At 47.1% G+C, this 24,642-nt stretch overlaps 1 protein-coding gene across 4 annotated transcripts in view; it reads right to left on the reverse strand.

The window, feature by feature from the left end:
* nbeab (neurobeachin b) overlaps positions 1–24,642 on the reverse strand; it is a 269,175-nt gene that overhangs the window by 166,672 nt on the left and 77,861 nt on the right. For 3 of the 4 annotated variants that reach the window (XM_036537413.1, XM_036537412.1, XM_036537411.1), the window contains exons 1-3: positions 3,575–3,646; positions 2,101–2,253; positions 126–294 (exon numbers count right to left, since the gene is read on the reverse strand). In XM_036537413.1, coding sequence (XP_036393306.1) covers positions 126–294; positions 2,101–2,253; positions 3,575–3,634 — 382 coding nt within the window. In that variant the 5' untranslated portion in view covers positions 3,635–3,646. Of the gene's footprint in view, positions 1–125; positions 295–2,100; positions 2,254–3,574; positions 3,684–5,272; positions 5,407–6,737; positions 6,936–12,849; positions 12,997–13,893; positions 14,014–18,985; positions 19,113–21,626; positions 21,749–22,467; positions 22,564–22,833; positions 22,935–24,642 lie in introns of those variants that run through there. The other variant, XM_036537414.1, reaches the window with a different exon arrangement.

The raw sequence follows: 24,642 nt of genomic DNA on the forward strand, positions 1-24,642 counted from the left end.
AAGTAGTTGCCCCTGGCCTGGGTACTGAACCAGTAACCTCCTTACCGCTGCCCCAGAGGGTGAGGCAGGGGCTCAGAGCACCCCAATGCGGTGGAGCGGTGTGTGTGTGTGTGTGGGGTGCTTACCCAGGCCTTTGGGGGTGATGCCGCTGCTGTCCACAGGGTTGATGGCCCAGTAGTAGTACTTGAGAGTGTGCATGAGCTGCAGCACAGTCCCCACCCGCCGGATGGTGGTGTAGATGGTGGCCGTGCCGATGAACTCCGCCGACAGGTATGTGTACAGGGACAGCTGCACCTGTGTGGGGGGGGGGGGGATGGACACACGCACACATACACACGCACACACATACACGCCCGCGCACACACACACACACACACATACATGTACACAGATACAGGCACACGAGTATGCACAGAAACACGTGCACACACGCACGCACACACACAAACATGTACACAGACACACGCATCCACACATACATATGGTTAAAAGACTGGAGACATCCAGATGCTCAAGCATAACAGATGAACCAAAGACAGTGAAACACTGCATCATGCAGAAAAAAAACTGTCATCCTGAGAACCTTGAGAACAGACATGGCCTAAAAACTGTCGCTTGCTGTAACTCCACAAATCATTTCCTTTAATTTATCGGGCAATGTTGATATTTTGGTCCTAATCACTGTTCATTTGCGTGATTTTGTGGTAGGTGCATCTCTTCAAATACTAGGAACATGCAATCTAAAGAAAATATAAATAAACAAGGCCTCTTTATAAATCCTCACAACAGAGGGAGCTTCGTTTGGTAATGAAAACATAAACATGACTGCAAGACTGCATCTGTCCCGGTGACAGCAGTGTCACTGTCCCTTCCCTACAGATGGAGCTATGATGTATAGCAGGGTTCTCATTTTCTTCTTTCCGCTACGCTGGATCACGTAAACATTCCAAGGACTGTTTAAACATACACACTCCAATCCAAATATGCGGAACTAAGCTACAAGGACGAGTAACAGTGATCGCAAATGGTAGCTCATGAAATTCCATGATTGGGTATTGCTGATAAAATCAAGCTGGGCGAAGGAAGGGCTACAAGAATGCTGGGGGGGATCTTCTGATTAAAAACACATATGACCAGAAGTATTCTTCCAAAATGGCTCTGTGGGGAAAGGGTCAACCTGTGCCACACAAACCAATCTTTGTTGGGTTATAACTGCTGTTGCCACATGGCCTGTTCTCTACTGTGTAATCGCCCTGTTTGGTCCAATGTCTACCCCACTAGGTTAAGAATCCGAGCCGAGCAGACCTCCTGCATGAACTGCCCCCAAAGTGGCACCCACTACAATGTTATAATCTGACATGTCAATCACAGCTGTTGGACACAGTGAAAGGTGCCTGGGGTACAAGAAATTTGCCTCCCACTTCTCATTGTGGTGGTGTACCATAATAGCCCAGTCAGTGTGAGGTTTGTTTACGGTTACTGTGACCCACTTCACCAGCTCTCGCCCCTCCCTCTGCTTGCAGAATTTCGGGGGGGCGCCGGCGACCCCCCTCCCTTTCTGTTTGCTTCCTCACCTCTCTTTATTTATTCATGAAGAGCCTCAGCGACGGCTCCAGTGAAGAGAATGTATTCTCCACACAAACCCGGCTCCTTTGATATCCCTCATCCACTTTTCATGGGTCATTATCAAACAGGGGGTGGGGGGGGGGCTCTTTAAAGTCTCACAAACTTCTGCAAGTTTACGGCGTTCACTCTGACGGTAGGCAGTGAACCAATGTGCTGGGATGCATCTTTGATGTACACAAAGCAATATTCATTCATTTCAGGCGCTTATAAACTGAAAGTGGCCTTTTGTGATTCAATACGTGGAGCCATTCCCTATAGCCCTTATGTCCAATCTTAGGATTGGGAGCTACTGCAATTCCCCCCTAATTCATCATCTTGTCACGACCTGTAAAAATGTAATGAGGAGGACATGAACCCTCCCAGCACAAACACATTCACACGCATTTCCCCCGTTATAGGCTGGCTGTAGGTAGCCAATGAAGATGCAGCAGCACCTGCACACACCTGTGTCAAGTGCCACCTGGCCGCACTCACCTTGGCGGGCGTGTGGATCCAGATGGCCGCGTTGAACAGGATGTGGTCACACAGCTGCTTCAGCAGGGGTGCCCCATGGGTCAGGCCGTCCAGGTACTTGGCGAAGGACAGGAACTGCTCCAGCACTGCCCTGGTGATGTGGACCCTAGATGACTACAGGAATTGGGGGTGGGGGAAACCAGGCACAAGTCAAACAACTCATCGAAAAATAACACTGTCATTAATGTGCACTGCGTATGTATGTATGCTGTGAGCTGGACTGAATTTGTGTAGTTTTTTTCTCATTCTAGAAAAATACAGGTGAGGTGTGATGTGTTTGACTTTGAAGCCAAGTAAGACAGGAGATTAACTTTGAAGAGTGTTCGTGGTGTTATTGCGCCTGTCTGGAATTTCTGCCCTGCACAGGTGTTATCAGAGAGAGAGAGAGAGAGAGAGAGGGGGGGGGGGGGGGGGGGGGGGGAGCAGAGACAATGTGAAGAGGGGAGGAGAGACAGAATGAAGAAGAAAAAAAAAAAAAAGATCCGAAACAGATGGCCGAAATGATGAAGCACGAAGCTTGGCGGCAGGCGACGCCCCGCAGAACTGGCAACCTTCAGGTGTCGTCTCGGCCTGCCTCTTAGTTACTGGCGGCTGGAGGTGAGAGCCTGCCGCAGAGTGACAAAGTGGGGTCGTCTCTCAAAGTCGAGAGCACCTGTGCATTCAGAGAGGCCGGGAGCGCCGTTAAAAAGAGCCCGCGAGGTCAGAGTGATAGAAAGCCGTTCGCTGCTCTCTGTCACCGGCCCCCGAACCCTGCGGCACTCTCGCAAACACCTGTTCGGTGCTTGAGCAATGATGTTCTTTCAGGTGTTCTCCAGGATCACCTGTGCAAATGCGTTGCCGGCACTCTGATTTATCTGATGTGAGATGTTAGACAGGGGAAAGACATGGCGCATGGAGGAGAGCAGTCTCTGACAGCCCCTTCCCTGGTCTCCTCTGGCAAAACACGAAATCCTTTAAACATGAAAAGGGAATGGGGTTCGTGCTTCGCAAGGAATGGATATAATAGCCGGGAAACCTTGTTGCATAACTAGTTGTTCTTTTTCATTCATTCTGCCTGGCAATGGGCCTTTCAAACTGCCTCCTACCCAAATGTGATGGATGGGAATGACAATTGTAATTACAGGATTCAAAACTGACTGCAGTTCGCCACAGCAGTAATACACATTAGGGTGGTATAGGGTATAAGGAGTGAACTGAAAGCTGAGAAAGTTGAAAAGATACTATGTGAAACACTATAATGATGTGTGTCAGACAGACCACGCCAACACTTTCCATGTGGAATGTGACAAACTGCTGTTCACTGCTGGGTTACAGGATTAGAACATACAGTGCTGTTCTTGGTTGGATTACAGAATAAAGACCATACAGTGTAATAACTCATTGAAATATGAAACATGCAGGGGAATTCTGTCGTTCTCAATGTCAGGGGTGGTACCTTTTCCAGGAGATAGCCAATCACCAGGAAGCCCTTTCCTCCGAGCATCTGCTCCTGCATGGCCACTGAACTCTTGAGCAGCTCCACCAGGAAGGCCAGGAGTGTGGCACTGAAACACACACATATACCAGTTCTTACCACCGAGGGAACAGCGCTACCATAATTTGTTAAGGTTTGTTCAACTGCACACGCGCACACGCGCATACACACACGCACACACGCACGCACGCACGCACGCACACACGCATGCACACACACACAAATAGCCTCAGCTCTCACAGAGAGCCACATGAGACATGTTCAAGTCAACTGATTCAAAAAACCAGGACAGATGTTATTCATAACACTGATTTTCTCATCTTAATCCTCTAATCTTAACCAGGCAGTCCATCTGATATTGTAAATATAATTTTCAAGAGAAGGACCTTGCCAAAAGCACAGTAATATAAAAATGTGAAAAAAATAAATAACTTAACACACCACTGAGATTCTGAAAATGTGACAATTCACAGTGTGAACAAAGAGCTGGAAATCGACTATCACAATGTCACAAAGACACCCACTTTTAATTGACTTCTTCAAGGGATAAACTGCAAGACTTTTTTTTGTGAAGTGCACAGCAAACTGAAAATGAAACAAACAGTATGCAATGCATTTGTACCAAACCGGGGAGAGAGCAACAGGGGACACCATGAAGGCCCAGCTCTGGATAAATGACAGCCCCCTCCCTCACTCTCCTTAATCAGCTTCCCTCCACATCCTCTGGCAGGGCTGCACTCCAGGGCCAGCCTACAACGCCAGGACGCAATCGCAGCACTGCAGAGCTCTGAGCGCAATGCATGCTGGGAGAAACTGGGTCAGAGCCAGGCTAACGGGTCGGAAAACGGCTGGATCCCCGCTCGCTCCCCCCTGATGCGTAACACCCCACCATCGGTGATACGGGCCCAACCTCCCCCATTTGCATTTGAGACGAATCAAAACAGAGCCTGAATCATGACATTAATACTTCATTCATTTTGTTCAAACAGCAAGAGGATTGGGACAGCAAGGACACCCACGTCTATCTGAAATGTAACCTTGTTGTGTCTGTGGCGTCTGTTTGGTCTGCACAGAAGGTGCTTGAAAAGCTAAGGTAACTAAAAAGATCCATCTGCAAATTGACGCTAACAGGTGCAGCGATAGCCTCTGCATCTGGATTGTCTAAATCTGTATTCGAACACTTTGTTCTTGAGCTGGAGTGACCGCCGACATCGCGGCCAAACCCATCTGCCAGGATGAGCCGCGCCCGACAGCGGGCTCTGGCACAATTGCCTCATTTCAGCGCGCTAAGCCGCCATTAACCCGCCACCGAGACCCCCCCCCGGTGGGGACGAGGACGCGCAGGTCCTCACAGCCGGACGCTCAGGGCCGAGGACACCAGCATGTCACGCCGGCCATGACCTGACCGCTGTCATTCAACTCAAGACGGGATTACAGTAGAGCTCTGACTGAATCCATCACTGGGGGACATGACGAGGGATTGTGGGCGGCAGTGAAGCATAGCGGTTAAGGAGCAGACTCGTAGCCGAAAGACTGCCGGTTTGATTCCCCGCTGGGGCACTGCCATTGTACCTTCGGCAAGGTGGTTAACCCACAATTGCCTCAGTAAATATCCAGTAATGTAATGTAATGGGGGGAGAGAGAGAGAGGCCTACTCACCACACGGTGGTCTCCACCTGGCTGTCGTTCTGCTGGTGGTAGTCCAGCTGGGCGAAGAGGGGGAACAGCACCTGGATGCCCCCGATGGAGTGGATGGCACTGTGGATGGAGTGCGTGACGATGGCCTTCACATCCTGCGGAACACAGCCGACGTGGAGAGTGTCACTGTCACACACAGGGCGTGAGGATCGCTAACCACACGCCGATAGCAGTGTGGGTCACACCTTATTTCCAAGGTCTATTCATACCATTCCAAAGTAGAGAATTAATACACTGAGACCCATTAATTATCACTTTTTTAAAACGAACAGGCAAACGGATAATGAACTGAGAGTAAGCAGGTAATAAACTTCCAATTAGAGAGTGTTTATGAAATAATTGTTCTGATCATGTTTCTTTCATATGTTCAGATTGTGTTTTTCAGAGTTGTTCTTAACTAATATCAAATTCTATCTTATTGACATTTGCACTTTAACAACTTACTTTAGCAATCTGAAAACTATATTAACTACTTAACCAGTATCTTATTTATCTGTTTATTTCAGTTTGAAAAAAATACGCCTTATTAATAATAAATTAATATGTGGCAAAATATCATTGCATGTTTATCAGAACAAACAAGAACTTAAAAAGAAAAGCAACATGAGGCTGATCTTATGAAATAAATAAGATTCTTTTCACAGCTTATGAAATCACTTTAGCAATCGTAAGTTCAACAGTCCTGAGTGTTGGCAGAGCATACACAGTCCCTCAGATTCATTTACTGGGCTGGTTCTGTCCTCCTATTTCATTTTGTCTGTATCTTGTTTTTGATGACACTTTTCCCGAGGGGCCTATTTATGCTGCTAGAAAGCATTTAATAAATCGCTGTTCATTCATAGAGCAAGATTTTCATTATATAGGAAGCAGACAGTAGGGACTAAACAGGCAAACTGCTAAATGAATAGTTTTTATCTTTAATGTGATTTCTGAAATGTAGCTTTTATATGTGTAGATTTGTTATTTTGAACATTTTTATATTATTCATTAATATTCACGGATTTCCATAATTTACTCATTTCCAAACAAAGCAGTGAACAAAACAACCCAAACAAGCTTAAAATCATTTTACCCATTTTAAAACCTTAAGAAATAAATTCACACCTGAAAGTAAAGTGCTGATCATCTATTCCTTAAACTGCTGACAGCAATCCACTCTGGATCAAAATCCTGTCCTGGATTCACTGCTGTCTGCTTTAGGCAGCAGACAATGTGGATGACTGTTACACCTCTTTCTGTCCAGCACCTGGAATTACTGTGCGTACGTGTTCTTGCATCACCTGTCCCTTTACAGTACTACCCGGCCCTTACATTAAAGCTCGACCCTTTGCTTTGCTTCCAATGACATCTCTCAGCGTCTCTGGCACCTGGGATGGAGGAGAGGACCTGTAGGGTGAAGGGAAAGGGCGGGCGGGGGCGCACAGACCTGCAGCATGAGGGCGTGGGGCGAGTGGACGAAAATGGAAGGGTTCTCCTTGGGTGATGACTCCAGGCAGAGCTGGGCGTCGGTCGCCTTGGCGTTGTAGGTGAAGGAGATGCTGCTGGCCAGCTTGCCGTCGTACAGCACCTGCTTGTGGTGCTCAGCCAGGTGGATGTCGCTCTCCGATTTGAACTTGAAGGTGCTCTGGGACAGAGAGAGAGAGAGAGAAGTGAAAACACAACACAAAGGGCTTGCTTGGATAATGAATGAGAGGAGATGGATATTGACAATGAGGTTGCCGGTGTTGGGGCGAATCCCCCCCCACCCCTCGCTGACTGACAGCACACACGAGTGCCAATAATGAAATAAAAGAAATAAAAACCCAGTTTGGTCGGCACTTATTCCTGAAAAAGCAAATCAAGCCATCGCTGTGTCAGAGGAGCTGGATAAATTATTCATGTGCGTGGGTCTCTCTCACTCCCACCCACTCTGGTGCTGTGACAGTTATGAAGACAAAGAGAGAGGAGGGAAATGAGCAGGTCTCTCCACGCGCAAAGAGCATTTCAGTGCGTCTGCGTGACACGGCCCTCTGACGCTCTCCGCCGCACATCTGAGGAGCACTCAGACGGGAGAAAAGAACGGAGATTCAGCCCGTCTCCATGCGCCGTGTCCGCCAGGTACAGACTTCTGAGAATAAGATAAAAAAGAAATTGCTCAGGGTTTCTGCTCAGGTTCGGCTTTGCGTTTACATCGTTAAGGGTAACACTCCCATTGCTAGTCTGCTCAAACAGAGCACGAAACAATTTGCTTGAAACTTTCATAGGACACATCACTGTTCACTTTCGTAGAATACACCAAAGTATGAAAATATCAGGACACTCTCCTCGAAAAGAGACATACTGCAATGTTAATGATGATATCTGAGCCTTTTTTTTTTTCCTTTAGTATATATCAGCACTCACTTCTAATGGTGTGCCCTCCTTCAAGCCCCTCTCTATCCCTCTGAGTATCAGACATAAACTCAGATGTGAAATAACAAGCTGCAGTTGCTGACACTCCACATCACAGTGGAGTATGACAGGGTTCAAAAATAATGATCCTGCAGGATGCTGTTAACGACCCCCTCCTCCCCCCACCCCTGAAAATGCATAACGGTCTCCCCAGCAATGTGGACAAACAAAGGATGAAAGCCCCGCTGATTCAGGCAAAGCAGGCCAGGAGCAGTCTCCAGCACCCCAGAAGCCAACAGCTCCCAGCTGTCTCTCGGGTTCACCCATGCTGGCCTCAGGCTCAGGAAATTCCCAGGCTTTGCTGAGGCCTGGAGAGGAATGTGCTCTCTCCAAGCATTTTAATTAGATGTTCAGTGCACAGCTTAATTATACCATGCAGGGCATTAAAAAATAAGCAGTGCTATTCTCACATCACTTACAGCCTCAGCTGTCAAAACACACATATCCGGTATCATTTGCGCGTACTAATGTGTTGATGGGTCGACCAATGTCATGCAAAACTGAAAACTTACAATGCGCATCACGCATGGTTTCGAAGTCAAAAAAGATAAATTCAATCTGCGGGCCATTAGGATCCTCTAAATGACATCAGAGCAGGGAGAGTTAGAACGGAGAACAAGCTCAGTGAATCACAAATTCAGCCCCGATGCATCCCCTCAGATGTATCTATTATGTATAAATTGATTATTCCTTTTTCAAAGGGGGGGGGGGGGGGGGGGGGGGGGGGTAATGCAAACAGGAGGATAGATTTGGGGCTCATTCATTAAAGCAGAACTCCGCTGAAAGCTCTCCTCCATTTAGACTCTGATGCAGCGTTCGATTGCGCCCACTCTTCTCCACAAATTAAGTGCTACCTGCCGCCGAAAAGGGCATAACAGCCCCTCGTTAGCCGCACGGGGACGGTGCTGACGTCATGCCGCTGAGAGCGCCGTCTGCGGTCGTGTCCTTCTCAGCGGCACAGAGAGCGAGCGGACTCTGTTCGCAGCCTACGCGGCATGCACACGGGCAGCGGAGGTACGTGCCCGCCGCAGTTAGCGTTAGACCGGGATCGAGAGGGAGGACATCTGTGAGTCGCGCTGAAAAGAGGCCTGGAGGCCTCGGCGGCTAATTAAACACATAATAAATGCTTATGAAAATGCTGCGCTGCGGGAAGGCATCGTGCCTGAACACCGTTAGCTCATGTGACCACTGAGAACGAGAGAGAGAGAGTGAGACAGAGAGAGAGAGAGAGAGAGAGAGAGAGAGAACGAGGGAGAGAGATAAAGAGGGAGAGAACGAGAGACAGAGAGAGTGTGAGAGAGAACGAGAGAGTGAGAGAGAGAGAGAGAACCAGAGACAGAGAGAGAGAGAGAGCGCGAGAACGAGAGACAAAGAGTGAGAGAGAGAGAAAGAGGGAGAGAACGAGAGAGAGAGAGAGAGAGAGAGAGAAAGAGGGAGAGAAGGAGAGAGAGAGCAGCAGTACAAACAACTCTGCAGAAAGGAAGGATTTCTAAACCGAGGCAACCTGCAGAGCGCAGATTCGGCCTGCGGTCCTCCCTCCTCTGCATTTCAAAACGCTTGACACCACATGATGGTAATGCGGCACTGAGGCATTGCTGATACCCCATCGCGGCGAACTCACTGACACGTGTCATTTGCCTCGTCCGTCCGGGGAGGTCAAAGGGGACGACGCTGCGGAGCGGAGTAGGCTTTCCGGGAGCCAAGCTGCTGGTTTTTCAGTCCCCACCCGTGATGACCACTCCTGTCCCTGATGTTCAGATCACGCCAACTGAGACAGCAGGTGGCACGAGGCTTGGTGTTGCACTATAGAAAACCTAAAAGCGAGCGTACCGCCACAAATCCTCCCACACCCTCAGTCACCTTGGAGCACTACATTGCACTGCCTGCATTTAGCAGACGCTCTTATCCAAATCAACTTCCATCGCGACACAACATTAGTGGATCCGTTCAATTTAAACAGTGTCAGAGCAGGCTCACAACACTCCGAGACCAGTGAGTGTGAGCGTAACACTATTCAAGCCCTACCACAAGTTAACTTGTGCTACGATACAACAGGTCCTAGAACACAAATTCATATCATTGTTCATATCACATCATAGTGCTACACATAAAATTAATACTGAATGCACGGAGCAGTAACGTAAGCTGAGGTAACAGCATGGGTCACAGTCATTAAGCACAGTCATTAAGCACTCTCTGACCACTGTTTTATTCTCAGCACCTGTGGTGTTTGAACACATTTTCAGATATGGCTCTGCAATGACTGCAGGCACGATGTGAATGACTTCTTTTTTTTCTCAAGGTCACAACACCATAATTAACGAAGAAGATCGGGTGCGAAAGTTTAATGAAAATATTCAGTATCTTTTATAGCTCTTTTTCTGATTCAAAACTGCAGGACAGAAGATACAGCTGTTGTTATGGCAATAGCAAAGCGGGTTCCCACAGTCAGCTGGGTGGGAGGTACTTCCTGTCACAACACAGCCTGACTCCCGCAGAAGCTCTACGAGTGGAAAGCCATCCAGCATCACCTTCCCTTGTTTTTTACAGTAGGAGTGTGAAGTCAATTAAACCCATATCCACGTATGCGTGGCATAAATAAGCCAGCGCTGGGAGGCGCTGGGCTCTCCGGTCTTCCTCAGCCGGTGGGTTTTAGTTTGTGTGCAATTAAGCAGAATCTCTGTTTCAGAAGAGCTACTGATGGTGCCGGAGATGTACAGTTTGATCGTTTTTGGCAGTCTTTAGTGTTTCACCGCAGATGAGCCTGGCCATATGCGCTGTCACTTTTAACAGCGCTACGACTTTGACCTTGAGGTGTTGGACGCGGCCGTGCAGTGCTTGTTCCGCGCCCCGTTCGAGCGTTTGGCGCCGGCCCACGGGCGCCGCCTACATGTCGACCTCAGGTCCTCCCACGACTTCCTACGTCACAGCCTGCGTCAGGAGAGCGGTCCCAACGTCAAAGTGATTACGCAAACGAGCCGTCCCGGGGCCGCTTCCTGGCGTATTTCCCCGGAGCCTCTCCTGTTCTGTCAGAGACGTCTCCCCCGTCTCTGTCCTCGGGCAACAGATGTGTCTCACGAGCACCAGCCCACCGCACACTCAGATCCGGGAGAGCGTAAACCTCAAATGTCACAGCGTGACTCTTCAGCCTCCGGGAGGAGAGCAGTCCTGGATCACGTAAAATAAATTCTGGCCCTGGAGGGTTGGGATAGTTTGGTTTTACAGGTCACTTTATGTAATTGGTGACCTCAGAGACAGAGCCCCACACAGCTCAACTTCATGCAAGAAATAATTCTTGTTGTGCTTCCATCTGAACTCTTGCTTACATGTGGGTGATCCAGTCTATATGGTCACACGTGGAATACTTCCAAAAATACCATCAATACCACCAATTCATTTTAGCTGACTAAGTCGTCAAATCATGTCATTATGAGCTAAGGTGGAACGAAAACAAAAACCAGCCACAACTCCATTACTCCAGGACCAGAGCCGCCTATGCCTGCTCTTGGTCAGTGGATTCATTTCACTTCTAGAAAGACTGAATCTTTCCTTTCTGCAAAATCAGTTAGTTTTTCAACAACTGTGATGAAATCGAGCCATGGGTAAAGTTTTCTGCTCTGGGACCTTCAAGACGAGGCCAGTGAAACAAAGAGAGCAGAGGGATGTGTATTGTTCAGACTGATCATATCTCCCTGCCCTGATGTTTCTTGTCATCGTCACTTTTGCTTTAAGGGGTGAGGCACACTGACTGTTCCCAACGCGTGGTGCTCTGGTTCGACTGAGCTGCCTCGGCCAGCCCGTCTCCATCAGTGAGACAGACGAAAACAGACTTTTTTTTTTCGCTTCCTCTGACACTGGATATCGGAAGAGCCAGCCATTCAGGGAGACTGGCAGGGTCGTGACCCCCCGCCTACCCGGTACCTGGCAGACTCTCTGGCTGGGTGGAATCCCTTTCGCCACTTCATTCACAGCTTCATCAAATCCTGGTAATTGCTTCCCGTGGAGAGAGGGAAAAAAACCTCCTGCAAGCGTACTGCCGATCAGACGCTTGGGGTATGTTAGCACTGTAATTGGAGGTCTGGAACCGCAATTAATAAGGGAAATGGCAAGTCAGGACTGATTACAGGGCAACAAAGACAAAAATCCACTCGGGGGGATTGTCCAGCAGTCCACAGATCCACTAGCCTGGACAGCTGGCTAAAACAGACTTTCCCCTAGAATACCTTTCACAGCCCTGAACAGCATCAAAGATGTTCTAGCCTACCTGAGGTCCAGCACTTCAGTGGATGAGGTAGGAAGAATGTAAACCAAACAAGGTCAAAACTCTAAACTGGTCACCACTGCGCTGCAGTTGGACGGGCCCGATCTCCACGCTTCCGGCTGTTTTTATGGTTTGCCCGGGAGACGCTGCCAAAATCATGGCAAATATAATGAGCAACCTTATCAAAAATTTCAATCACTGCAAACAGTTACCCCCCTGGAAGTAATCACCGCTGAAGAAACACTAATTGCTACCGATGGACTAGCTGAACATGAGCATCGGGAGGTCAGGCTTCACAAAACAAAGTCTGAATATCAATCTTCAAAGGCTCAAGGCTGGACACGCTGTGCTGCGTCTTGGTGGTGGTGGGGTGGGGGTGGGGGTGGGGGGGGGGTGAAGGAGGGGGGGAGTGAATGATCAGCACATCTCCATTTAAAGCAACGCCACGCTGCTTTCGTGGTGCAATAAACAGCAAACACGAACAGGACGTGGCCCTCCGTCCAGCTAGATGAGAAGAGGCCCGGTCGTGCTGTCCACACAAATGAGCCGTGATCAGAAAGCCACAACCGGGGCCCGCTGCACAGAAACCAGAGCTCCAGCCTTCCACTGCAGACCAAGCCGCTGCTGGCGTGGGGTCCCCTCGCCGTCTCCAGCTTTACTGCAGCTGCTGTTGCGTTATTCTTCGGGAGGGCGTAATATATTCGGCCGTTTATCTAAGCAAGCCTGCATCGGTCACAGGATATAGACACACGGAAAGGAACGGCGGAGGGGAACCATTGATTTCGCAGATTGATAGGTGATGCGGGGTCCTCCCGAGTAATCTCATTTAGGCGGCCACAGTACATACCTTGTAGCCGGGCCCCAGCTGATGTATTGCAAATATCTGGGCCGGATTCAGCGCTTCACTGAACACGTAGATGGCTCCTAGCTGTCCGCAGAACACTCTGTTAGCGTCCGCCGTCTCCGAAGACCCCAGAAAGCATTTATCATAACTCTGCAACAAGGACAAAAAAAGAGCAGGAAAGGCCACGTTGTTACCATGTACACAGGAGTGTGGCAAGGAGGCAAAAAAAAATGTCCTCCCAACTTCAAAACATGCTGGAAAGAAGGTAATTAAGAGTAAAAAGTCATATGAAAGCAATCTCAATAAACAGGGTAATTAGGGAGCCTTAAAATTCATGGCCACCAGTCGCAAGGATCCCACAAAGGGGACTGTTTAAACCAAACACTTAAGATGAAATGTTCAGGAGAGGGAACTTTCTGGTGAATCTCGCTTTCAGCATCATTAGAATTATGGCAGAGGTAGTAAAATTTTAAAGCCTGGGTCCACGCAATAGTGATCAGTGGGGTCAGCGGGGTACTCCAGGGGACCCTTACCTACCGAGTGCAGGGGGAGAGCGAGACAATTTCATTCAGACCGCAGCAGAAATGTCTCTTCCTAATACGATGTGCTGGTACAAGATAACCATGGCATCCCTCCCAGCTATTGAAATTCCTCCTAATACACAGCTTCTTCTCCTTCATATCATTGCCACATTCTCTCCATTTGTCAATCTCTCTCTCACCCTCACTCACTCATTCTCTTGCTCAGCCTCTCTCTCTCACTCTCTGTCTGTGCACCTGCCTCATCATCAGAGTGACAAATGGTTATTCAAATTGTGACTTTGAATCCCCACGAGGCTCCCCTGAGAAATCAATGCCAAAACGGTGAAAAAAAACACATTTTTTGTCATTTACAGTGTTCTCTGGAAGAATTACAGGAGCTTTCTTCTCCACAGTCCCACACTGCACGGAATGATCAAACAGCACTCTGTCATTCCTGCAGCAACGGCATCACAGCCCAGAGAAACCCGACACCGAGGAGGCGGGGCCACAGAGAGGCTGGGCTTACATCATTGGTGTTGACGTGCCACGCCATGTCGCCGTAGGAAACCAGCTGACCGTTGACATAGCACCGGATCTCACTGTTCCTCCATCGGTTGTAAATGTGAACGATACTGATCATGTACCACTGGAAAAAAAGAGAAGAGACGAGACCATTATTAGTTAAATCCACAAACATTCAAACATTTTAATATCTCACCAACCTAAATTTATATCCATGAGGTAGCTAGCACTTAATATCAACTGTAAAATTAAGCAGTGTAAAACTCTAGTGGGAAAATATTCGGAATCTCTCCCCAGCGTCCTCAATTTTCCACTTTGGCTCTTTTTTAACTTTTTTTTTTTTAACCACATGCTTTCAGCGGAGTCCAAAAATTGCTTTTAAAACAGCAGTAAGGCTCGAGGCCTAATGTACTAAAATTTGCATTGGGACATTAATAATAGATCAGAACTGGGCTGAAGAAAGAACAATCTCAGAGCTGCTGCAGACACAGTCATACAACAGAGCTCGGTGATCACTGCCGGACTCAATAAAAACACAGAGGGAGCACTATACACACCAAACAGCGAGCGGCTGATTCACTTATTACGCAGACAGGGGGTCACCTGCTCTGTCTCAGTTAAGCCAATCGACATCCCCACCTCGCCACCTCCTCCTAACTGTGCTTTGTAGAGGAGAGACCTCTCACAGATCTCCCATTCAAGGTAACCCAGACACCAGCTCCGGCAGGGAATCCAGACCGCTACTGGATCTATGTCCTACGCTTTTTGCAAACGGCTGGAGCTGACCGCACTGCCTCCGCTCCGGCACACTGTGCGGATGGCTGAGATACTGATGAGGGTACAGGGACCCACAGACCTGTCCTCACAGCTCCGGTTATTAGCAGAGCCGCTAATCTTTCATGCTCTGACATCCCTCGTGCTCCCTTCCCTGCCCCCGCATCAGCGGCTCTTTGAGGCTGGGATCAGTCAGCTAAGGCCCTTATTACAGGCAAGGCATGTGGGACGTGTGGACTCCTTCTGCAGTGACGGCCTGCATTCCCTGTGCACTGCATGGTGGCAGGGGCAGCTGGGGAACAGAGGAGCCCGAGCACACAGCATTATTAGAGGCTGCCATAGGGAGTCTTTAGTCCTAAACTGGCAGACCATTTCCTCCCACCCTAACTGCAGTTCAGACTGCACAGGGACAGGAGGACTTACGCTCTCACTGATAGGGCTGGAGGTATCACATTCTGTCACTGCAGAGGAAATACAGGAGCACTGAGAGTTTTGAGGGTGTTCTCTTTGGTCATGGCAGGTGAAAAGGACGACCATGATGGTCACACTCTCATTGAGAGTGCTTGAGTTTTTGCCTTTGGTCACTGCAGATCATTCTTATGAAGGGGTGTGTGTTAAGGGGCTCAATCAAAACTGATACTGTATGGAGGGCAAAGCTGGGATTAATGGAGGACTGCTATCCATCGTTTGGCAGCATTACATGCGACAATAGCAACTAAGAGAGCTGGGAACTAGCAGTTATGGGTGCTTCATGGTATCACTGCAGTTAATCCCATTGCACTAGTTATTTGTCCCATTCTGTGCAAAAAGGAAAATGATTTTTTCAATGTTTTCATGATTGCTGAAGAATAATACTGCTTTTTGGGATATTGTATGACATTTTTAGGGATTAGAGTAAGCTTGCGTAGAAATGCACTTATCCTGGTTACCCAAAGTAGCAGAGTCCATCAACTGCTGCATTTTGTGGTGGGTCAAGTAAAATTGGGAATCCACGCAGGAACTGTTTAACAGAAAGTAATGTTTTACAGAATGATGCACGAATGTTTGCGTCTGTCGTAACAACCAGAAAAATAATTTATTTGAATTTCATAACTTAATGAAGAACACGGAATGCTTTGTTGTAGAGACCTGGAGGGTGCGTTGTTCTCCAGGAGAAGAGCATTTGCTATTTCATGCGCTATTTCATGCATTCAGAATATTTTGCCTGTTTATTAAGGGAGGTTAGAGGAGGATAACGTACCCTCTTTCAAACAAGTCAAAAATATTTTATGCACTCGGATTTTTGCTACTCAGTAGCACTGTGAAATCTGATTGTTTGAGATGTGACAAATAAAGTTGCAGTTAAAATTCAATTTAATTCCCAAGTGCAGCCATGCTCAGCCTTGCCAGTGCACAGGGGTGTGAGCTTTTGTCAGAAGGCAACCGGCTCATTTGCAAATCTGTGGTTTGTGGATCTCTGGCCTTCACTGTTGATATCCAATTTACATGCAAAACCATCTTCCCACTGCTGCCTTGGACTCCTTGGGAAGAGCAGAGAGATCAGGCAAAGCCAGGAAAGCCGTCGTGGCCAAGGGGAATGCTCGATATTAAATGGATATTAAGACTTCTGAATGTGGATTTAAACACCAGCTATAAGCATCTCGAGCTTTTCTTGAGGCAGCTGCAAAGCTGCTTCGGGTTCTCCACCAAGCTCATTTTAGAGAGGCGATAGGAATTAAACGATCTTCTGTTTCTTTCCCTGCAACTGCCCTCTGGGAGCTTCTCTGGAATGTTCTGATGTAGGACAGAGTGAAAAAGATTGGTGAAAGCCATGTCCTGAGCTACAGCCCTGAGCCATGAAGCATTGGGGCTACTGGCACAAACCTCAGCTGAAGCCTTCACAGACCAGGAACTTGTGCCACAGCAAAAAAAAAAAAGTATCCAGGCTTTTGCCGCTAAACCTCAAACATGTTGTTCTGCAGATCAAAAAGAATTTAGCACATCATTTGAGTGCGAAAAACGGAAAAGGCTAATTTATCTGCCAAAAATAAAGAAGGCAATTCCTCTGTTTAAAATCGGTTTTAATCATCACAATTAAATGTGGAGGGCGCATAATTGCTCTGGGGTATCTTCACATCAGCGTTTTTTCGCTTGGTTTAATGAACCTCGCAAATGAATTTTTGCAAAGACAAAAAAAAAAAAAGTTGACCTAGAGCAGCCCTCTCCTGCTGGCAGTATTTCAAATGTTACTTTTAGGGATGATTTGGACAGCATCTGCAGTCAATGCTAAGGCTTCCCCCTAAAACTAGACTCACATCTGCTCCTTTCAAAACACTCCAGCCTGGTCGTAGCTCTACAATGGAAAATGAGTAAGAGGCCTCTACCCAGTGCAGTACTTACCCATAATAGCCCAGCCTAAGGTGTCCTGCTCCCATCAAGGGGGAGCCTTCTACCTGCACATTACACGGCTACACATTGAGGGAAATATTCAGTCTACTGGGGACAACCTGAGGCAAACATACAATGGTCTATTACATAAAAGGGTCCACTAGTTTGTATCAAATAATGGTGGCTGACTAGATTTGATAAGCACTGACTGACTACTCACTACCTGTCAATCATTATCCACTACCAGTAGTTAACCGGTAAAAAAGTATGAACCTGCTTTATGGAATAACCATTCCAACCAGAGAAGCAATTACCACTCAGTGCATCCAAATAAAATTATTACAGTACAGTGAGAGAGCATGCATAACCACACAGGCCTAAACCCACAACAAAATCAACAGCAGCTCAGTGTGTTCATTTCTGTGAGACACTAAAAATGCCCAATTAGATTAGTGCAGGTCTCCAATGAAGACATTAATTAATTAAAATCCCAACTGGATCATTCTTGGGTCGTTTGAGCTCTGTGGTTCAGAAGACTTGTTGACTCTCACTAGCTCGCATCGTACTCAACTTGCTAATGACTCATTCACTGTGAAAACACGAAGGCTGGCAGATTTGCCGAAATTAACTGCGAGACATGTACTCGTACAGGTATCCACATTCCGCTCGACTCCACCCGAACACAGAGCCCTGGTGGCGGAGCAGGAAGCCGGACCTGGTGTGGGCTGCAACTGACAGACATGTGCCCCGAGCCGTTGCTCTCTCCCACCGAGACCCAGCTGCACAGACACGCTACCCACATATTCCTTGCCAAATTAGTTTTTTTTTCCCATTTCCCATTTGAAAAACATGTGCAATTGCACCGGTAAGACTCCCCGGGGCCTGCTGCAGCAGTGGCTTATTTAAACTGCTTGGGAGCAGCCACCTGGGCTGTGACAGGGGTACCATTTTGGCCTTATCAGGAATTACTAACCTGATGAGGGGGGTTATTTCCTCAGTATGAGTCTATTCCCCAAATGTAACAGGACACAAGGGTACTTTAGATTCTGCATGGAGGCGGAAGGGAGAGGGACGTGGCACAAGCAGACCTCTCCAAAACCGGTGGGACAGAATTGGGTTTGTAGCTGTGAACCGTGGTGGGGGTTATAAAGCAGGGCACAGATTACAACACACTTCCTGATGCAAAGAGACCATCAAAGAACATGTCAGAGCATGACTCCCGGGCTATTCCCGATGACCTCCGCTGCACAGTTATGAACATGAAGCAGGAACCCACACACCAGACACTAGATGATGTTGTGCAGATATAAGGATGGTTAAAGAGGAGCCCACATTAAATCTTTGAGTCAAATGAAACTACAGCTATCATAATCATTCTGGATTCTGACGTTTTTGCATACTGAAGACAAAGGCCAGGACTGTGCCGCCCCCCCACAAACAGATGTTTGTCAATCACACAACAGATGCAAATGTCTCCTTCACGTGACCTGCAAAAGATTATTAATAAACTGCAGAATTTGATTACAATTCTGGCTTTCTGTAATTTTCTGAAAGCATATAATCTGTCATTACATAATAAAGAGAAGTGAATGCAATCCTGCAGTCGAACAGACATATAGAACAATCCGCTTACTATTCCCTTACTGTATAAAGGGGAACCGCTGAATGATGTTTATTTGAAAACCAAAAGCTATATACTTTTCTTATTAAATAAACCACGCTCGTATCACAACCTGCTTATTAAAGGCATCCCCCAAATCTCCTCTGCACTGTGAAGAGGGTATTAATCTGTAATGCTCTCTGTGATACCAAACGGAACATTAGCTATGGGAAATGGATGCTGTTATTCCGTAATTGGTACTTCAAAACACATTTAGACAAAACTGTTGGCCTCAGTTTGCCTGTGGCACAGTCACCATCTTTGCAGTATAAATAAAAAGGCCGTGCACACTCACCTTCCGAGGCTGGAAGTCGTACTTCACACAGTGCTGGAACCCTTTGCCCTTGGACTTCAGTGATGTCACTATCAAGCAGTTGCCCACAAAATGTGCAGAGTACCCAACTCCTTTGCTAGTGCGAAAGCTGAAAATGAAATATTAATGAGAGGACTCACCACAGATGAAACAGTATGACTGGCATCACTGAAATTCATTTAATTATCACTACAGTAAGTCACACGGATCTATGGGCAGACATACACACATCCATATATTCTCATACAAACACACACACACCAACCCACATGCACACACACAGAAGGCTTTCAGTGATGAATCCTCTCTTCTCCCAGGGTGGGGCCAGTGACTCAGACAAAAAAAGCAACACAATTTTATTTGTTCACATTTTAATTATTTGGTTAATTCTCCCAGACCCCTGGGCAGGTACTTCTGCTTATCAAAAAATGTAATCGTTTTATGCTTTTTCAGTGGTTGTGGATATCCCCCTCCCCCATATAAAAACTGATCTCAGCCGCAGGTTCGTTGCCAAACTTACATTTTAGTGAAACTAGGTTAACTAAAGTATGGGTAATCAGGCATGTGTACCTGTTGGCTTGCATGACAAAAGCATGGCAAAAGGAGGAGAAACTGAAGCAGAAAAAAATCACCACAGGAAGGAGAAATAAACCAGAGAACCTTCCTCTTGAGAAGGGCCCAGAGCAATAAGTCTTGGCAGTGCTCTTTGTCCAGTGGCTCGGGCACAAGTGACAAACGTCCGGCACTTAAAACTGCCTGGCACGTCCTTCCCTTATTTAGAAACGTAACAGCCTTGTAATTCGTGGCAGGAAACAACTCACTAAATCATTTCCACTTCCACACCGCTCTCCATTTTGACCCACGGGCTGAAGGTTTCCCATCAGCTGGCGTCGATACTGAACACACCCAACACCCCTGAGAGTCTGCCCAGCCCCCCACGCTCCTGCAGTAAACCTGCCCCCCCCCACCTCGGCAGGGGTGCGAGTCAGCCCCTTTCTAGTCACCCCTCCTTAGACAGATCCATAGGACCAATCACTGGGAGCTCTTTCCTTGTACCAGATTCACACTGCCCACACTTGAGTGGGGCTCTCTGCAGTGCTGCTGGCTAGCCAGGAGAGGGGTGGGAGATGGGAGGGGTTCAGGGGGGTGGATAAGGGGCACAGATCCCACATGTGGCAGCCCAAAATCAGCCAGGCAGGCCTAGCTCCGGGGCTGCCGCTGGAAGATTAGATTGCGAATTAGCATGAGCGTGGAGCCCTCAGACCGCCAGCTGCTCCAGCGGGCCCGCGCCCCTCACCTCGCCCGCGAATGCCATGCTGCTGGCCGCTCGCCGCGGTGCACAAACAGGATTAAAGACGGAAAATCCGCGCGGCTCCACGGCTCTGTGATGTCGTGCGGAAAGCGCTCTCAAGACATATGAATGCAAATGATTTTGTCCTGCTCCCTCTCCTTTTTTTTCATGCGTCTTACACAGAAATACAGACCTGCCGTGAAATTGGCATCTTCCCCTCCCCATGGCAACCCCGCAACCGCGGAATCGACATCAGTCGTCCGAGCGGCTGGCTACATCCTGCCCCCGCCACGCAGTGAGGGCTCGATTTTATGACAATTTCAGTCCAAAAAAGGAATTGTGAAACCCTATGGCGGCTTGGGGTCTGCAGAGAACACGACCGTACTCAGGCTTGCAAATGGTTAGGGAGTGTGTCAGAGTTATCATTTCACATCTATGTAGGTCAACATACAGAAGCAAAGATTGACATATGAAACACAGTTTGCTGGGTTCATCCCGTCAATCCCGTCCTCTGGTGTAAAGATACAGTACCTTGAAGTATGAAGAAAACTATGCCATTATGCATTGCTACTGTAAGTTACACAAAATACAGGAACAATTCAACAATCCTAAACAGGCACCTAAGGTAGTTCCATGAGGAAACAAAAATCCAGAAAAAGTGCTCAGTTGGACGTATTTAAGTCTGCCTTGTAAGGATTATTTTCCTTGTGTGTGTTCCTCCATACAGTAAGACCACTAAATATTTCTCCAGAGGCTCATTTTCAAGTGCTTATTGATTTTTTTTTTTTTCTCCCAGCACAAAACTTAAATCTAATTTCCTGCACTCGAGCAAATGCTGTTAAAGGACAGACAAAAGGTAAAGTATAGGTAATATTTCAGAGAACAGCCCCAGGTGGTCCTAAACGGTAAGACTCCACTTCATGGCAGGGTTTATTCTCTGCGGCCTCCTGTTTATGCAACCTCAATGAATGATGTCATGCAAGAGGGTCCCTGCTATTTATTCCCCACCCCCAAAATCTTTGAATTACGCACTCATTTCTTCTTGCTGATTGAAATAAAAGGCTATGAGGTGAAACACAATAATCTTCTGTCACAACAGCATCTTAAAAATATCCTCTCTGACAATGAGATTGTAACTGCTAAAAAAAAAAAGTAAGCATGCATTTCTCATTTCAAATCATCCAATTTTAGGGACTCACACCTTCTCTTCTAGAGCTACAGCTTTTCTATATTTTAGAAAAGTCTTTAGAAGAAGAGATAACTCAGAAGATGTCAAAGGGATCTTGAGTAACCATTCCCCACCAATGCGAGCAGCTCTTCCTCCGCACTCACCAGTAAAGATATGGTTTGTCCTTGTCTACGTTGATATTGTTCAGGGGATCCATTCGGAACCAGGTGTTGAGAGTAAAACCATTCTGATAAGGCCACTTAGCAATGGGAGGTAAAGCAATGGCCTACGGTGCAAAGAAGAGAGAAAAGAGAAGTGAGACTACAGCATCCAGTCAAGATATGCAGAGAGATTGCACCAAGCACCACAAATGGAGAAACCTAGAAAGAGGCAGCTTCAGTTCGAGCAACATTAATAAACTTGAGGCGACCTTAGACTCAAGGGTTCTCTTTCATACAGAAGAAAATTAAGTGGCAACCTAAACATTATGCCGTTTTATTCTTTGCAAAAAGAATGAGGAAAAATTACATCAGTGGGGATCTAGAGTAATGGATGAGAGAGGAATTCAATAAGCATACCAGTTCTCTGAGCGAGAAACATTAAACCTCAATTCATTACAACAGAGTATTCAACACGATAAAAAAAACACATGGAGAGATTTTATCACAAAGACCCATATCAAATCCCAGTTGCAAAGGAGTCAAATTACCATAGCCGTTAAATGAGTCATAAATCAGTGCCTCACTTGCACACTGAAAAATGTAACTTCCCACCCTGTGATAAAAAACAGAACATCCTCGCTAGCGCCCTTCACCATCACAAACCTTCTGCAAAATCAAATCTTTACTCTTCAGTCCTAAATACAGATTAGCGGAACATAACAGACTACGATGAAATAAAGTCTGGCAAGGTTCCTGTGGCTATACAGTTGCTGTAGTTACTACAGAGTGGTTGATGCACAGCAGTTCACCGTCACTAGATGGCGATGGTGAGGGCGAGACTTACGGCGGCGCTGCGTCCTGGGAAGTTGAAGAAGGTGTCAGGGCCGTGTCTTTGGGGCATCTGATTGAGCACCGACAGCAGCTTGACCGCATGCCTGGGCTAGGGATGGGATGGAGGAAGGGGGGGAGAAAAAAAAAGGTGAAACTGCCTGCTACAAACTCCGCAGATCGATAGCCTGTCAATTACCTCCACCGCCCTGCAGAGGAGTGTCGATATCCGGGTAGCCCAAAACAGATCCCTCCCTGAGGACGCTGTTCAGGGGCTGCCAGGCCTAACAGAGACGCTAAGGCACTGACCGCTGCCGTTGGATGACCCCCCCCCCCCCCCTTCATCCCCCCCCCCCCCCCCCGGCCCCATCCCCGTTCTCACCCACACGCCGTTTTCCCCTCGTAGCATGCTGAAGAGCAGCTTCAGCTCCTTGACCGTGATGCTGTAGCTGGCCATCACTCCCAGCATGTCCACCAGCAGATCTGAAAGACAGGGCCGGGGTGCAAGGTGTCAACATCAGCATGCACGCTGACAGACGCCGTGGCGGGAGACCCAAGGTGACACTCACCTCAGCTCAACCCAAGCGGCTGATTAGCTCTGCGCTCTGCAGAGAGGTGGCAAACAGCTGCAGCCCTACAAAGCACGGCTGGACCACGACCTTGGGCAGAGCCGCTTTGATCCCAGGAACACCATGGGAGAACGGTGTGTAACGGCGTGTATTTGATATTACATTCTTATACAGGGCTTATTACTGATTTCATGTGCACGTCAGGAAAAGACTGCTTCTCATTGAACACAAACAACATACAGAAACACAAAGAACATTTAGGGACCTGCATCCCGCAAAGATAAATACACTGTTCTGTTGCTCCAAAATAAGAGAGTGTAATGAAATGTTTTGACTGAACACCTTTTTGTGAACAACAGAACAGTCTGCAAGCATTCTTCTTTACTTTCCTAAAATGCTTTCCACCCCCTTCCCTGCTTTCTGGAAGATACACCAGAAGGCATTAGTCTGCTGCAGCTTGCTTGTAGTCGCCTGCAGAGAATCTAGAGAGTTGAGACTGAATTATTTTTCGCTCGCTGTAACTGAATGACACGCTTGTGAAATTCCAATTTGAAAGCAACCAAGAAATGCTGCTTCTAAAAATAACACAAGAAAAAAAACATTTTGCAGAAAGCAGCAAGTCCACAGATAAAAAGAGATGGATATCTAAGAATCTCAACAATGTGGAAACTACATATCTTCAGGTTATATCATGCAATCAAGCTCTTAAATATGGGGGTAATATCGGGAGATAAATGCTGTAGAAAGCAAGTAAATAACAAGAGCCAGAAATGTCATCTGCTAATCTGACAATGCATTCTGTTTCTGACAAAAAGAGTATGTACTGTATATACCAGACAATAAACATATGGCACACAATTCATTATTAAGCTGACGGCTGCAGCTGTGGGACTTCACTAGGAAACACCACTCCAGAAATTATACAATTACACAAAATTATACAAATTATACACCCAAGCTATGATAAAAGCAAGAAAAGCTACTCCAGTTTCGACTGGATACTGCCTTTTGTTTTCAGGCTGTTATATTAAGTTGAAATTCAATCACACCTGAAACACGTCAGTTTGTAAGCTCTCTATGTTGCCTTCAAAGGGTTAAAAAACACTATTGTCTTTCTGGCATTCTGGTTAATTTTCTGATACAGCAACATTTTTTCCCATGTGTGATTAGTGCTGGGATCAAACCCAAAAGTCAAGGTCAGTGGATGTGGACAGTTAGCTGACAATTAGCTGTTTCGTCCATTACTGGACAACACACAGCTTCACACTGACAGCCCCCCAATATGCATAACACCCAACATCATTTTCTTACATGTACAGTATTACGGCAAATACAGAGTTGCTATAGCCTGTGAATGGCATTAGCAGACACACACATTTTGGTGAGTATACCTACTTTGGAGCTACTGTACATACACTATGTCATCGATAAAATATGCTTGTTAAGGAAGTTTTTCACATCAGCGTCACATAATGTCTTTATTTCATGGCCCATTGACAGTGCTAACACATTCACCACGAAACACACAATGCAATACTACAAGGAAGCAGGGGCCACTTTGTTAATGTTACAGAGAGAATGGCATCAAAGGGAAAGGTATGGAAAGCAGACTGCACCAGAGA

The sequence above is a fragment of the Megalops cyprinoides genome, chromosome 9 (assembly GCF_013368585.1).
Source record: "Megalops cyprinoides isolate fMegCyp1 chromosome 9, fMegCyp1.pri, whole genome shotgun sequence".
Classification (NCBI taxonomy): domain Eukaryota; kingdom Metazoa; phylum Chordata; class Actinopteri; order Elopiformes; family Megalopidae; genus Megalops; species Megalops cyprinoides.